This window comes from Petromyzon marinus, chromosome 55 (genome assembly GCF_048934315.1).
Source record: "Petromyzon marinus isolate PM22_M1 ecotype Great Lakes invasive population chromosome 55, UKy_Petmar_22M1.pri1.0, whole genome shotgun sequence".
Taxonomy (NCBI): domain Eukaryota; kingdom Metazoa; phylum Chordata; class Hyperoartia; order Petromyzontiformes; family Petromyzontidae; genus Petromyzon; species Petromyzon marinus.
The window spans coordinates 6,697,608-6,714,717 of NC_133721.1; the positions used below are offsets into that span (position 1 = coordinate 6,697,608).

The 17,110-nt window shown below is 53.3% G+C and overlaps 1 protein-coding gene across 1 annotated transcript in view; it reads right to left on the reverse strand.

Moving 5' to 3' along the window:
- The window catches only part of LOC116954451 (schwannomin-interacting protein 1-like), a 310,676-nt gene that overhangs the window by 174,296 nt on the left and 119,270 nt on the right, over positions 1–17,110 (reverse strand). Inside the window, exon 2 of the mRNA XM_032974973.2 lies at positions 862–926. Coding sequence (XP_032830864.2) covers positions 862–926 — 65 coding nt within the window. The remainder of the gene's footprint in view (positions 1–861; positions 927–17,110) is intronic.

Genomic DNA, 17,110 nt, shown 5'->3' on the forward strand with positions numbered 1-17,110 from the left:
GCAGCGGCAAGGCCCCGGGTTCGGAATTGTAGGCGAGAAGCTCACTAGTCGCGAGCGATGGCAGACGAACGCTCCTCCTCCGTGCCGTTCGGTGGCCGATTCATCCCGCCACCTTACCGCTCTCCCCTATCCATTGGTCGCGGAAGTGCAGCGCGGCAGCAGACTACCGACGCACCCTGGATCACCGAACCACCCACGCACCCACCCGGACCCACCGACCCACCCATCCACCCGGACCCACCTGGACCCTCCCACGCACCCACCCTGGCCCACCGACCCACCCACCCACGCACCCACCCGGACCCACCCGGATCCACCCACGCACCCACCCGGACCCACCGACCCACCCACCGACCCATCCACGCACCCACCTGGATCCACCGACCCACGCACCCACCCTGGCCCACCCACCCACCCACGCACCCCCCCTGGCCCACCCACCCACCCACGCACCCCCCCCCGGCTCACCGAAGATCGAGCCAGCTCGAGAATGACTACCGTGGAGTGAAACCGGTGAAGCAGCACTGGGAATGGTTCGCACACACCGGAGCTGACCGCTCCGATCACTTTTCATTAGCAAACTAAGTTCGCGTAGCCTCATTGACACATATCATCCTCCCCCCCTTGCCCCCCCCCCCCGCTCTCAAACCCCCCACACTCCCTCCCATCAAGCCCGGATAATACGGAGCAAGACTGCGCCAATCCCTTCCGTGTTCTTCTTTTTGTGCCCTGAACTCAGCGGCGTGAAGCGCCGAGAAGCGAGGAGGGGTGGAGTGTCCCACAGGCGTCACATTGGATCAGGATCCCCGTCTTTAGCGGGGGGGGGGGGGGCAGAGGGGGGCTGCGTGGAACAGCACTTACTTGTCTGTGGGGACATTGTCATTCTCCTCCACGTGCAGGCTGCGTCTCAGCCGTTTCACCTCCTCCTGCACGCACGCACGCAAAGACAAAGACAAAGATCACCCGCGTAGCCTTTAACGGACTGTTGGGGCAAGCGTTGTTCGCCAGCAGCAAACTACGAAGGCCCGCCGCGGCACACGAAAGCGGCGGTGTGGCCAGAATCCACGCCCGGCCGCCTTTGTCTCCCCAGCGACGAAGGTTCACCCAAGGCTGAGCCGACCCCGGGGGAGGTCCGGGTTCCGGTTCAGATATTTGCCACTGAGATTGGTCGTGATCGGGAATCGAACTCGGGGTGAGCAACTACGCACAACCCTCCCGTCAGATTCAGTAGGGCTCTCTCGCTCTCTCTCTCTCTCGAGACGCGCCGACGTGTGGCTGAACTTCTTTCGTGCCGTACGTAGCCAACCGAGCCAATCGCAGGTGCGTGGGGACGGCCAAACACAAACTAAGCACGCAACAACAACAACGACGACAACAACAAAGACGCACAGAGATCTCAAGGGCATCGAAGGACAACATCGGAGGCACCGGGGCTGAAGTGGTTCGTGAAGCCCCCGGGTGTGTTTGTGGTGAAGCGGCGTCAGCTTCACGGCTCTCTGGACCTGAGCGTGCCTGCAAGACTTGCAGGGTTCTTAAAAAAAAAAAATCAAAAACAAGGATGTGAACACTTCTGAGAAGTTTGCAAGAATAACCACGTGAAGTATGCCTTCCGGGGGGGGGGGCGGAGGGGGGGGGGGCCTCTGGAGACCACGTGGAGAGGATTCCAGGCACGCGTTGGCAATGGTGGCGAACAAGCGGAGACTCTTTTGACTTCTCTTTCTGTGACCATTCACAAGCTAATCACTCAGCTATTTCGATGCTAAATTCTCCTGTTTTATATGCAAACCCCTTTGTCAAGGTGCCTCACTCCTCTAAACCAGCTTAAAAAGACGCTACGAATCTTAACAACGTTCATTGAAGCTCTGTCGTCCCGACGGGTCTGTTCCTTTCACCTGAAGAAGGCCGCTTGTGTTGTAGCCAAAACGTCGTGAGAATTTTATTGCTTTATTTTATTATATTATTTTATTCTCATTCTACGTGACTTTACCGAAAGAACCAAAGAAGATGAATCCTTGCAGTCACGAAAGCTTTAAATCGAAAATTAAATCGAAATTTTGAAAGTTATTAACATTAAATTTCGATTTAAAGCTTTCGTGACTGCAAGGATTCATCTTCTTTGGTTATTTCGGTAAAGTCACCACGTAGAACGAGAATAAAATAACAAGGCCACTTGTGTTGTGGCCGAAACGTCGTGAGAATTTTATTGTTTTATTTTATTATTTTATTCTCATTCTACATGACTTTACCGCAAGAACCAAAGAAGGTTATTAACATTACATTTGTTATCACGTCGAAGTGTTATTATTCTTATCCGTTATTTTTCCATTAAAAAAACGATAGTCCCATGAAAGTGTTGACAGTTTTTTTTTAAGCGCCCTGTATATATATATTAAACCTTCAACGATGCGATGCCAAGATTTCACTCTCTCAATATCAGTTTCCCTTTACGCTCTAAACACCGCACGGTATTTTCTGTTTTATCGGCGCCGTGGTTTTTATTTCTTCCCCCACCTGCTCGCAAAGAGTACGGACGCGTCGTTTAAAGGTGCTAATGAAGAATTTCTGAAACGACAATTTCGAGCTCTCTACGTCACCGCAACGTCACGTGACGCGCGACGTCACAAAGGCAGTACGACGACTCCCACCGACGGCGTTGAACTTCACTCGCACCGTGGGCCGCCAACGGAGCTCACCGGAGGTGCGCGTGACGGTGACCGGATTTGTTTCAACCTCGACTTGAGGTTTGTACAGGGTGCTCCAGATGTCTTGTGACACCCCCCCCCCCCCGCCGCCCGCCCCCCCCAATTAAGTTGACCCCTAACGTGTTTTCCTTTTCCCCTTTTACCTTTGCAGATTAATTAAATAGACCTTGCTTTAAAAAATAAAAGTTAACTTTTAGAGAATGAAATGGTGGTCGGTCACAAGACATCTGGACCACCCTGTACATTAAAAAACGTACGTTCAAAAAGGTTTGGGTGAATCGAGCGCAGTGAAGGTCTCTGATTGACGCTTTCTAGTCCCAGGCCTTCCGATATTTGGAAGCCACTGGCGCATTCCACTTGTGAAACGCCTCGATTGAAAACTCCCTTCTTCAGAACTGCTTGTGTTGTCCCTCCCTCGCGCGCCTCCGATTAGCACGGTTGGCTACGCACGGTGCGTAAGGAGTTCAACACACGGACAGGAGGTCGTGGGTTCGATAGCGACCCTGACGCCCGCTGTATATTTGGAGTTTCCATGTCACTCTTACGGTGGCCACGTGGAGTTTTCTCTCCGGGTCCTACGGCTGTTCCCTCTACATTCATCAACATGCGCTGTATGTACGTAGGTGACATTTCTTTCACACAGTGGGTAGCCACGCGTGCTAATTGGAAGTTCGGTATTGGTTAGAGTATTTCGCTGCTATATAATTTTCATATATTCTTTGGTTCTTTCGGTAAAGTCATGTAGAATGAGAATAAAATAATAAATTGATAAAATAAAATAACACAATAATATGATTGTGTTATTTTATTTTATCAATTTATTATTTTAATAATATTATTGTGTTATTTTATTTTATCAATTTATTATTTTATTCTCATTCGACGTGACTTTACTGAAAGAACCAAAGAAGATGAATCCTTGCAGTCACGAAAGCTTTAAATCGAAATTTCCATATGGTAAGCCACTTCGTTGAGCAATCATGTGTTACCTGGTTGCTTGTGAAACAGAGCTGTATGGGTCAGCGTGCCTTATATAAATGTGTCGTTAAACCCGCCACCACCCGACACAGCCAATTGGTAAGGTTTGGCTGTCAGATTTGGCTGTCGCCTGATTAAGCTTGTTGACTTCATTGGCGAAACGTCGTACTCAGATTGTAAATGTTGTGGCTTGGCTCTCCAACACACCAATGTGCTGTACAGCAACGAATTGGCACGTTCTGTTCACGTGACAAACCTTACTAGTTGGCTGTGTCGGGTGGTGGCGGGTTTAACGACACATTAATATTTTTACGCGATCTAACCCCAAAAAAACCTCCTGTATTATGAATGATATTGATCACGAAAGTCTGCGTGTTAAACTAAAATAGCTTAGTTTAGTGCCCACTGTTAATTTTTCAACATTAAACCTATTAATAATGTACAGCTCCTTTGTCAACCCACTGCTGGATGAAGGCCTCCCCACGCCGTGTCGGATATGGGGGGTGGGGGGTTGTTTGACCATACTTCACCGCGCCAGCCAGTGCTTTGTTGGTGGAGGTAAGCACGCAGGATCAGTGCTGATATCGCATGCCACTGATGTTAGCCGTGACCAGGGAGTAGCCGTGCATCGCCAGTGGCCAGGAATTCAACTCAGGTAACCAGGTAGCGTAGCCGCAGTGCGCAAACTATTGTACCACCGCTCCACCAGTATATAAATAATTGAATATAACATTCCTGGATTAAAAACACACGCAGTGCAAATATTTACCAAATTCTAATGCTACATCCCCCGCCCCCCCCCCACACACGTTAGTTTTACTGCATCTCATTTCACTCTAAATGCGCACTTCGGAAACCGCAGCGTATTTATGTCAGGATCTCTTTGCCTTTCCCTTACTTGAGACAAAAAAAAAACCGAAACGTAATAGATCACAGCAGAAGAAATATACGGCTACGTGCAGGAACACATAACAGAAACGTTTGCGGACGAGGTGGAGGCGGGGGGAGAGACTCTGCACTCCTCCGATACCGATCGGGGCCACGTGGGGTGATGAAAAGGTCACGTCTCAAGCGCGCGTTACCGCGGCCGCGACCCTTAGCCCGGAGGTCACCGTAACGACCGGTGGTGGGATTAGCCGTAAAGGGGGCCGCGCATCCCAGGCCCGGCCGTCTAACAGCTACCACCTCCAAGGGCATCGGTCGGTCGGAGCAGACGCGCGCTGCGCCAGAGACCTGGAACGGCCCAGCGGGTGAACACGGCAAGCAAACAGCGGTGGCACGCCGCTTGTCGCCCGGAGCGTCTCGTGGCCTCTGAATCCAGGGGCACCAGGGGCCGCCCTGGTTGAACACCGCGGGGTGTAAGTGACCATCAAAATACACGCCGACTGCATTACAGTGGACGAAAACATATCCCGTGGACGCAAGGGTAAAAGCCATTGCTAGAGCCAGCGCCAGGGTCCAGGTTTTAACAAAAAAAAGTGAAAAAAAAATTATTCGTCAATTACAGAATTGGGAATCACACACTCTTCTTGCACGATCTCAGCAGGACCCTCCTGAAAGTGGCCTGAGTCTCATTAAGGCTATCCTGGGTGAAGGAAAGAAGGTGCACTCACAACAATAGTGCCGTTGTAGTATGCCATGCCAGCCTCAATAGGTGCTGCCTAGCAGCCCATGCCTCAGCAGTTTGCGTAGCTGCATGGAAATAATACAATGTCCCAGTCATTGTTAGCATCGGTAACAAGTGGTGCTCAGAATTAATAATTCGATGCGCCACTGGTCAATATTGTAAGCAGCGCAGTGTGAGTAACTTTTTAGGTTGTTTTTCGTATCAGAACTTGTCCTGCACCTCCACTAGGTCCGCTCGGCCGTAATTCACGGGCAACACCGTAGTCAGTCGATCGGCAGTTTTGCTTGTAGTGGGGTAAAGTGTGGGAATCTCTCCCCCCCTCCCCTCCATGCGAAAAGAGTGGGAAAAACGCGCTCTCGAGAGGGGGCTCTCTCGGGCCCCCTCTAGCGGCAACCTTCCACCAGCAGTGGCGTCAGAGCGCAGCCTGCAGGGGCTGCGCTTTGACCTGCACGTGATTGAGCGACTTTCGCGTCCATGGGGGTGGGGGGGGGGAGGAGGGGCCACAGCGCCCATTCAAGGTTTAGAGAGCCCTGATTCATGTCCTCGTGGTTATCTTATGAAATGCGATTAATATTTCTTCATTGTGTCTGATCCCGTCTCTCTCTATCTCAAAGATAAAGATCCCCCGTGCAGACATTAACAGGCTGTTGGGGCAAGCGCTGTTAGCGAGCACCTATGAAGGCCGGCACGGCACACGAGGGTGTGGGTGGCCAGCACCACGCCTCGCCGCCTTTGTATCCCCAGTGGCGATGTTTACACACCGCACCAGGACCGGTTCAGACAATCGCCACCGGTGTTAGTGGCGGTGAGCGGCAATCGAACTCAGGTGGCCGGGTCCGTAGCTCAGCGCTCAGCGCTCTCCCCCCTCCCCCCATTTTCTCTCACACGCACATCTCACCTCTCCGTGTTCCAACCCTGGCAAGACTCCCCCCCCCAACCCCCCCACCGCCCCCACCGCAGCGAGTGAAGTGACAGCAGTGAAGGGTTTAGCCCCTGACTTACGCCCCCCTACACTTGACAGAGAACAGCGGCTAAAAGGTCACTCCATTTCCAGGAGCAGCTGGACAGATTTACACCGTGCTTGAGTGATCCGATAAAGTCCGAAGCGATTTCCACCCCCCCCCCTCCTCTCCTCTCCCCCACCACCACTCCACCTCCACACATTCCTCCCTCCTTCCAGGCCCAAACGTAGATTTAATTTACGGCATCCTTTCCCCGCCATGGTGTCCGTGTGTGTTTAAAAATTTAAATCCTTTCCGCTATCCGCCCATAAATAAACCCCCAACTCCCAAGCCACCGGACCCCCCCCCCCCCCCGCCCCCCACAACAACAAGAAACTCCACCGACATCGATGGGCACGCGCGCACTGAACGACGCTGCGGCGGTAGGGGTCTACGAGCGCCGAAGGTGATCCCGTGCGTGACGAACCCGCACGGACGGCGACTGCTTTGGACGTCGGCGGCCCTCGCCTGTCGCCCGTCATTATCAGGCTCTAACCGAGATATATGCGCGGTGTGTTATCATTCTTGTATATTTTTTTTTTATCAGCAGCAGCAGCACACATTGAACACCGTCTGCGCGGTGCCTCAAAGAAAGCGGTCTGCCCTCAAAAAACCTTTCTCGCTCTCTCTCTCTCTCTCCTCTCTCTCGCAAGCCGCTGGACGCGAGCGTCTTCCTCCTCACGTGGCCCGAGGCTTGGGAACGACGTCCTCGATGATGATGATGATTATTATTATTTTATGGAGGCTGCCACGGTGGCTGGCGTTAATGCAATGTGGCCCACGCGCGCACCTTGGACGGCGCTCCATTCTCCTCCGGTACGACGATTCCGTAGCCGCCGCGAGGCGAGGGAAAGCCAAATGGATGTTCCACTACTGGCGTGCAGCGTCCCAAGAAGAACGAGCGGCGTCGATTCGCCCGATTAAAATGTCGCGAAGAGCGGATGTGTCGTTCATGGAGACTACTGCCACTCAGGGCACCGTGCGAGTGAGTGTGTGTGTGTGGGTGACGTGTGTGTGTGTGGGTGACGTGTGTGTGTGCGAGTGAGTATGTGTGTGGGTGACGTGTGTGTGCGAGAGTGTGTGTGTGTGGATGACGTGTGTGTGTGTGTGCGAGTGAGTGTGTGTGACGTGTGTGTGTGCGAGTGAGTGTGTGTGTGTGGGTGACGAGTGTGTGTGCGAGTGTGTGTGTGGGTGAGCGCCAGGGTATTTTGCACCATCGGACACTCCACCCCCACAACTGCCAATTGGTGATGGGGCAGTTGTGGAGAGAGTGGAGAGTTTCTCATACCTGAGCAGTGTGTTCATGACCGGCTCCGGTTTAACAGCAGAGGTCTCACTCCGAATCAGTCGAGCGGCAATATATTTTCATCGGTTGCGCAACGCTGTGTGGACGCTACCTGGTCTGTTGCTCCGCACGAAGCTTCAGGTCTTCTCGGCCACGGTCATTCCCTCCCTTCTCTACGCTTGCGGAACGTGAACCCCCCTAATGGAGCATCTTCGCCGGTTCGAAACATTTAGGCTGGCCTTCCTACGATCCATCTTGGGTTTAACCAGGCTGGATTGTGTGAGGAGCTCACAAATCCTTGAAATATCTGGGATAAGTCCCACCGGTGAGCTCCTCCGGCGGGCAAGGCTGCGTAGGCTGAGTCATATAGCCCGCATGCCCAGCCACCGCATGCCGAAACAGCTTTTGTTCGGCCGGATCTAGGGGGCTAAACGGGCGCGGCACGGGCTAGAGAGGAGATGGAGTGATGTGGTACAGGAGGACGTGGAGCTGAGTGGACTTGCCGATGACTGGTACCAGCAATGTCAAGATCGGCCTCTGTGGAGGAGGCTCGTGAAGGACGCTACTGGGCAGTTGGAGGCAGTCGCCCTCCAACAACAACAGAGGGCGGAGGAGCGACGCTCACAACAACGAGTGGAGCCCCGGGTGGCTAAAGCACAGCAAGTTGGCACGGTAGGGGGCACAGGTGGTGTATCAGCCAGTCATCTCAGTCAGTCGACCCGTGGCACCTGGGTCTGCCCGGTGACCTCCTACCGGCGGGCGTTCGACCCTTCACGTGGCCTCAAGGTGCACATGGCCTGGCACAAGCGTCGTGGTGACGTCACCGCCACTTAGTGGCGAATAACGGTTGTTGTTGTTGTGTGAGTGAGTGTGTGAGTGTGTGAGTGAGTGTGTGAGTGAGTGGGTGAGTGAGTGAGTGAGACAGTAAGTGTGTGAGTGAGTGTGTGAGTATGTGAGTGAGTGTGTGAGTGAGTGTGTGAGTGAGTGAGTGTGTAAGTGTGTGTGTGAGTGAGTGTGTGAGTGAGTGTGTGAGTGAGTGTGTGAGTGTGTGAGTGAGTGTGTGAGTGTTTGTGTGAGTGTGTGTGTGAGTGAGTGTCTGAGTGTGTGTGTGAGTGAGTGTGTGAGTGAGTGAGTGTGTGAGTGAGTGTGGAAGTGAGTGGGTGAGTGAGTGAGTGAGACAGTGAGTGTGTGAGTGAGTGAGTGTGTGAGTGAGTGTGTGAGTGAGTGTGGAAGTGAGTGGGTGAGTGAGTGAGTGTGTGAGTGTGTGAGTGAGTGTGTGAGTGTGTGTGTGAGTGAGTGTGTGAGTGAGTGAGTGTGTGAGTGAGTGTGTGAGTGAGTGTGGAAGTGAGTGGGTGAGTGAGTGAGACAGTGAGTGAGTGTGTGAGTGAGTGTGTGAGTGAGTGTGTGAGTGAGTGTGTGAGTGGGTGTGTGAGTGAGTGTGTGAGTGAGTGTGAGTGAGTTAGTGTGTGAGTGAGTGAGTGTGTGAGTGAGTGAGTGTGTGAGTGAGTGAGTGTGTGAGTGAGTGTGTGAGTGAGTGTGTGAGTGTGTGAGTGAGTTTGTGAGTGAGTGAGTGAGTGTGTGAGTGAGTGAGTGTGTGAGTGAGTGTGTGAGTGAGTGTGTGAGTGGGTGTGTGAGTGAGTGTGTGAGTGAGTGTGAGTGAGTTAGTGTGTGAGTGAGTGAGTGTGTGAGTGAGTGAGTGTGTGAGTGAGTGAGTGTGTGAGTGAGTGTGTGAGTGAGTGTGTGAGTGTGTGAGTGAGTTTGTGAGTGAGTGAGTGTGTGAGTGTGTGAGTGAGTGTGTGAGTGAGTGAGTGTGTGAGTGTGTGAGTGAGTGTGTGTGTGAGTGAGTGAGTGTGTGAGTGAGTGAGTGTGTGAGTGAGTGTGTGAGTGAGTGTGTGAGTGAGTTTGTGAGTGAGTGAGTGTGTGAGTGTGTGAGTGAGTGAGTGTGTGAGTGAGTGAGTGTGTGAGTGTGTGTGTGAGTGAGTGTGTGAGTGAGTGAGTGTGTGAGTGAGTGTGTGAGTGAGTGTGGAAGTGAGTGGGTGAGTGAGACAGTGAGTGAGTGTGTGAGTGAGTGTGTGAGTGAGTGTGTGAGTGAGTGTGTGAGTGTGTGAGTGGGTGTGTGAGTGAGTGTGTGAGTGTGTGAGTGAGTGTGAGTGAGTGAGTGTGTGAGTGAGTGAGTGTGTGAGTGAGTGAGTGTGTGAGTGTGTGAGTGAGTGAGTGTGTGAGTGAGTTTGTGAGTGAGTGAGTGTGTGAGTGTGTGAGTGAGTGAGTGTGTGAGTGAGTGAGTGTGTGAGTGAGTGTGTGAGTGTGTGAGTATGTGAGTGAGTGAGTGTGTGAGTGAGTGTGTGAGTGAGTGTGTGAGTGAGTGTGTGAGTGAGTGTGTGAGTGAGTGAGTGTGTGAGTGAGTGTGTGAGTGAGTGTGTGAGTGGGTGTGTGAGTGTGTGAGTGAGTGTGAGTGAGTGTGTGAGTGATTGAGTATGTGAGTGAGTGTGTGACTCCTGGTCTGGCGGTTAAACAAATCCCCCCGCCTCTGTCCGCCCAGCAGTATAAACGGTGGGGTATAAAGGAACTCGCTCACAGCACTTGCCCCAACAGTCTATTAAGGCGATATGGGGGAATCAGTGTCTCTGTACGTGCGTATATGGAGAGCGGTGGTGCAGCGGTTAGCGCGCTACGCTACGAGCTCGGTTCCCGCTCACGGCCAACACCGGTGACATTTATCTGAGCCGGTCCTGAGCCTCCCCTAGGTCGACTCAGCCTCAAATGAGTACCTGGTGGGGTGTGTAAACATCGCCACCGTGGAGACAAAGGCGGCCGGGCGTAGTTTCTGTCCGCCCGCTCGTGTGCTGCTACTCGCTAACAGCACTTGCCCCAATAGCCCGTGAAGGCTATACGGGCTGGGATCTGCGTCTTTGTGTGTGCGCGGGCGCGCGCGCGCCACGCACAGTTCACACGAGGACAGGGATCCCGAGAGCGCCGCTCTCCCTCGGCAATACGGCAGAGATTCTCCTTGAAGTGAGCACAAAACCGCGGAGTACCCCCCCCCGCTCCCCACTCCCTCAGGGTTTTTATTGTGACTCATTCCTGACCTCGCTGCTCAGATACGAGTTCAATTTTTTTTTTCAAATTGTTTTTTTTACTTCGTATCCCAATAATGCTCCGTTCTGGCGGACGTGAAAGCCACAAATGAAAGGCGGCGTGTAATGCAGCGATGGTATAGGAAAAGCCCCCCCTCCCGGCCCCCCCCCACCCGTCTCTAGGCCTCGTCGCGGTCATGCATTTGAATGCTAAGAAGAGAGTGACTTTATATAGCCCATTGGCTTTTGCAACAGCTCCGATAAATCACACCAGGATCTGCCGACGCCTATGAGTAACATGCGGGCGGCGGGCTGCGTAATACACATTTGTAGGGTCGCGTCTGGGGTACACGTCCCGGCGGACGGCCGAGCATGGGGACCGAGTGGCAGCCAAGGGCTGGAACGGGTCAGAGCACCTCCACTGGGGAGATGGAGCTATGGAAGCAGCTCGTGGGCAGGTGCCAAGTGGATTGTTAAATTGGTGGGAGCGGTAGTGCAGCGGTCAGCACTACGAACCTGGCGACCCGAGTTCGATTCGCGCTCACGGCCAACACCGGTGACGATTATCAGAATTGATCCTGAGTTCTCCCCTAGGTCGACTCGGCCTGGTGCGGTGTGTAAACATCGTCACTGGGGAGACAAATGCGGCCGGGCGTGGTCCTGGCCATCCACCCCCTCGTGTGCCGTGCCGGCTTTTATAGGTGCTCGCTAACAGCACTTGCCTCAACGGTCTGTTGAAGGCTATACGGGGGATCTTTGTATTTGGGGAATGTACAGGGCCAGATTCAGTATGACGAGGACCCAGGGCATCTCGCTGCGGTGGCGAGATGTTGACTACCTCGCCTGCTATACAGGAGGTCGTGGGTTCGAACCCCGACCCTGACGCCTGCTGCTGTATATTTGGAGTTTGCGTGTCTCTCTTTCCCCGTGGTCGCGTGGATTCTTCTCCGGATCCCTCCCGTGTTTCCTCCTCCACGTTTGGAATCGACGCCACGCGTTTTAGAGAGCATTTGACTGCTATGCATTAGGCCGTGCTAAGTCGCTTCGTTGTAGCTATACATTCATAGTAGCCAGGGTCTCTTCTGAAAAACAGCTATAGCTCAGTGGGCCTGACCTGGTGAAATAAAAAAATATATATATTTAACAAAAAAATATTTTCCGTTGTATAGTGAAACGAGACGAAGGTCCCTCCGTGAAGAAAAAAAAAACCCCGCGTGCTTTCTCCCGCGTGTTAACGCAACCGCGAGTTTATTGCGAGGCTCTTGAGCGATGGGAGACGCTTGCCAGATCCCTCGTGGGAACGGCGGAGCGTCGTGGCGCCGTCACATCGCTGCTCTGGCTCTGCAGCCGGCGACTGCTTTACCGAAAGACGAAAGATGCATAATGCATGAGCCAACAGTTGGCCTTTATATAGTCTCGCGTGGCGTTGTTTTTTTTATTATGCCACAAAGACAAAGATTCCACCCCCCCCCGCCTCCCCCCCCCCCCGTGTAGCCTTTAGCAGGCTGTTGGGGCAAGTGCTGTTGATGAAGCAGCTATGATGGCACGAACGACACACGAAGGGAGTGGGGTGACCAACACCACGCCCGGCCGCCTTTGTCTCCCTAGCGGCGATGCTTACACGGCGGACCAGGTACTCGTTTGAGGCTGAGTCGACCTAGGGGGTGGGGGGAGATGTCCAGGACCGGTTCAGATATTCGCCGCCACTGTGAATTATTCGTCGTGAGCGGAGATTGAACTCGGGTGACCGGGTTCGTGAGCGCAGGTGGGGGAGGGGGGGGGGCGCTAACCTCTGCGCCACCACTCCCCACTTATTATACCACACGCGCGCGCCACGCGCACACGCGCGCACACACGCACACACACCGGTGAGCGCGAGCATTAATATGCCAACTTTAATCTCTCGAAACGAGTTCAGCCTCCGTCGATGAGCGACGCTCATGGGCTCGGGCGATGTAAATACACAGCCTGGTGCGTACCGGGTAAATCTCTGTAGCCATCAACACGACGACGAAGGTTGAAACCCTCGTGAAGATAGATCGATAGTCGGGTTAGAGGCAGGCGTGGTGGCGACGCGGTGGCGAAATGTTAACTCCCTCGCCTGGTATGCAAGATACACGTGGGTTCGATACCGACCCCCGACGCCTGCTGTATATTTGGAGTTTGCGTGTCTCTCTCCCCGTGGTCGTGTGGATTTTTCTCCGGGTCCTCTGGGTTTTTTCGTCCCGCGTTTAGAAACGTGCGTTGAGAGAATTGGCCTGCTGTAAATTTCCACGTGACAAGCCACTTCGTTGAGCTATCTTTTTGTGGCCAGGTCGCTCCTGAAAAAGAGCTACATATCTCAGTGAGCCTTACCTGGTCAAATACAAATAGTTGAGTTTAGTTTTAACTACGAACCGAGTGATATCCAAACCTGCCCGCCCCCCCCCCACCCCAACTCACGAACCCACACTCATCAGTGTGGTGAAGTATGGTCAAATACCCCCATGACCGCACAGTAATATGGGAGGCATTCATCCAGCAGTGGACTTACTAATATCACGTAGCTCCAATATACACGTAATATGTACAGCTGTGATGTTATCATTTTATTATATATCTTTGTTCAGATTTAAAAGCAATACAGAGATATTAAGCTTAACGAGTTCAGGTTTATTGCTAAGCTACGGGGCATTTGTGCTTGGCCAATCTACACCTGTGTGTCTGCTTGTAACATTTGTGTCCCGTGGGAGTGGTGGCACAGTGGTTAGCGCGCCGCGCCACGAAACCGGCGAGCCGAGATCAATCTCCCGCTCACGGCCAGCACCGGTGACGATTATCTGAACCGGTCCTGGGCCTCCGCTAGGTCGCCTCAGCCTCAAACGATGTGTAAACACTGCCGCTACCCACCCGCTCGTGTGCAGTTCCGGCCTTCAAAGATGCTTTGCTAACAGCACTTGCCCCAACAGTGTGTCGAAGGCTATACGGGGGATCTTTGCATTTGTTTGCTTTCGCGCGTGGATGCATTCGTATGTGTACCCGTGTGTGTGTGTGTGTTTATCGTGAGGTGTAAAGACCACGTTAATTCTGTCAATACGCTGCTTGTGCCGAAGATGTTTCTCCTCGTTTGCAGTCGACAGATGTTTGCAAATTGTGGCATTTAAAGATTGCAGCTGTGAGATTTTTACTTCTTACATATTCACGTGCAGGAGCTGTTTTAACTTCCCACGTACGCACCCCTTCATCTCCCCCCCCCCCCTCCCCGTTCAGCTATCTTCTTTCGTGTAATTCACGACTCAACGCGGACTTTTACACGAGACAAGCGCTCAATTGGCGCTTCGATTTAAACAACAACAAAAAAATCACTGCACACACACACGCGCGCGCAAGGCAGTGAACTCAATGAATATGTCACAAAGTTCCACCTTCACACACAGACACAGACATTCATTAAGTGGTTCGATCCCGCCACAACCACCCCTCTCCCCTTGCGACGTCCACGGCTTAGCACGTTGGGTGGTGAGTGAGCCATGGAAGCTATTAATTGACCCAGGGAAAGACAGCGAGTTCAGATTAACGGCGAGGGTTTGGCAATGTCAGACACGTGACGTGTTTCAGCCGGCGAAATAACAGCAACTTGTTATCGCCGCTTAACAGACCTTGTAAGTTCACACGCCAACAGCGGGCTGATAGCCACAGCTTAATTCCAATGCAGACATTAAATAGACCGCACCGGATTTAACCCCCGTTCACGCGCGGCTCTGGCACGGGTGGGTGTGCGTGTGTGTCGCTCACAGCACTTGCGATAAGGGGGTATCTTTGTCTTTGTACGTGCGTATGTGTATGTGCGTATATGGGGAGCGGTGGTACAGCGGTTAGCGCTACGCTGCGCTACGCACCTAGCTACCCGAGTTCGATTCCCGCTCACGGCCAACGCAAGTGACGATTATCTGAGCTGGTCCTAGGCCTCCCCTAGGTCGACTCAGCCTCAAATGAGTAACGGGTGCGGTGTGTAGGAAACATCGCCACTGGGGAGACAAAGGCGGCCGTGTGCGGTGCTGGCCAACCCCCCCCCCCCCCCCGTGTGCCATTCTGCCCTTCATAGGTGCTCGCTAACAGCGCTTGCCCCAACAATATGTTAAGGCTATACAGGGGATCTTTGTCTTTGTGTTTGTCTGTGCCTGTTCTCGCTAACAGCACTTGCCCCAACAATCTGTGAAAGGCTACACGGGGCACCTGTGTCTTTGCCTTTGTTCTTCCTTTGCCGCTTGCCTCTGTCAGCTCGGGGAGTGGTGGTGAGGTGCAGCAGCGGCAGCGCTCTCGTCGCGTGCTGCAGAGAATTTCCCGGTTCGAATCCGGAAGGCCGCGCTGGTTATTACCACCGTCTATATTACTGGTTCTTAACCTGGGGTGCACGCACCCCCTGGAGGTGCGAGATGGCCTTTCTGGGGGGGTGCGAGACACGGCCAGATTTATTTTTTTAGAAAATAAATCATCGAAAGACAAATTAATCACGGGCACGTGGTACAACTACGTTGTTTCATCAACCATATGTATTTACTAACATAACTTTTTTACGATTGTAAACCAAAGGGGTGCAAGGCTGCAGTAAAGGTTAAGATCACTGGTGTATATGAACGCTGTGTTAAACACAGATAGGCAATGGACGTCCAAGATCCCCATGACGTGACTCGAACATTAGAAGGCCACGATGTGCCGGCTCCGTCAAAATGTTGTCAGATTCCAAAATTGTGAGTAACTTCATTGCAATTGTACGCAGCAATATTCTCCCCAGGGAAAGGGAGGTGTGGACCGCCACTACCCAACACGCTGTCGCCACGACCCTCACCGGGACAAGCGGACTGAGAAAAGAAGGAACAGACATTGGCCACGACTGCGCCTTAGTCTAGTCAAAACACAGCGCCTGCCTTCGTGACAGCATTGCGCTATAAGAGTGGCGTGAATACCAAATGTACTCTTTATTTAATTGTTATTATTAGGAGAATGAAGGAAGATAGCCCCTTAAAATCCACTCAGAAAAAAAAACAATACATTTTTAAGTAATTGGAAATGGTTGTAAAGAATCCCTTTAAAAAAAAAACGTAGAACGTTACAGACATTTCAAGTCATGCATTTAGCCTGCGTGCAAAGTCCGAACAGATTCTTTGGCAGCTTGCGCGTCAACGTGTAAAGTGTAACCCCCCCCCCCCCACGCACAACGCGATGCATCTAGCGCGGTGTAAATGCCAAGGCAGTCTGAGTTGAGCATTTCGGCTGAGATGAATGTCCACGTGGTAAGCCACTTCGTTGGGGCTATCAGATGTGGCCAGGTCGCTTCTTAAAAAAAAAAGCTATATCGCAGCAGTGGGCCTGACCTGGTAAAATACAAACAGAAAGTTGAGTTTATCAGCAGTTGCTCTGGTTACAAGCTAATTAGAATTTATTTTACCAGTTCTAGAACTGATGACATAATGCGATCGAGGCAAGGTGGAGAAGCGGGGGTGTGAGTGGGACGTTGGCTGTGAGTGAAATGTGGCTGGGTGTAGCTCTCTCTGTACGAGTGGCCTGAACTGATTTTGACCCGTGGAAGGTCCCGCCACTTCGAGCGAAACGTCGGACCGCCGTGCCCAAGCGCACACGATGGCACAACCCCCGCTTTCACGCTCACGGCTGGGCCACAAACGTGCAACTCGTGGCCGATCTTGTTTGTTCGTCATTGTCCCGGTGTGAAGAGCGCAACATTTTCGCAAGCGGCCGTGACCGCGGAATTGCAAGCGGTGCCACCGCGAGACGCTTCTCTCTCCCCTCCCCTCCCCCCCCCCGGTCGGCGATCTGTCGCATCTCGCCAAGTGAGGGCCGCGAAAGCGCCCCAATTGATTGCGTCTGTTTTGTCGCAACGAGTCAACTGGCTCCATTAGTCACACACCTCGAGCGAGGCTCACGCGCGGGGAGGGTGGGTGGTGGGGCGGGGTGAGTCGAGGGTGGATGCGGGGTGGGGGGGGTGCGGATGGTGGGGGGTGGGGAGGGTGGATAGGGGGAGGTGGGGGGAAGGTGGATGGGGTGGTGGGTGGAAGGGATGGTGAGGTGGAGGGTGGTTGGGGGGTGGATGGGGGATGGGTGGATGGGGGGGAGGGTGGATGGGGGGGTGGGTGGATGGGGGGGAGGGTGGATGGGGCGGTGGATGGGGGATGGATGGATGGGGGGAGGGTGGATAGGGGGATTGGTGGATGGGGGGAGGGTGGATGGGGGAGGGTGGATGGGGGGGTGGATGGGGGATGGGTGGATGGGGGGAGGGTGGATGGGGGGATTGGTGGATAGGGGGGAGGGTGAATGGGGGGAGGATGGATGGGGGAGAATGGATGGGGGGGTGGGTGAATGGGGGGGGGGGTGAGGGGGAGGGTGGATGAGGGGAGGATGGGGTGGGGGGCGTTACGCGCGGACATCCGACGTCTGTGACTCTTCCT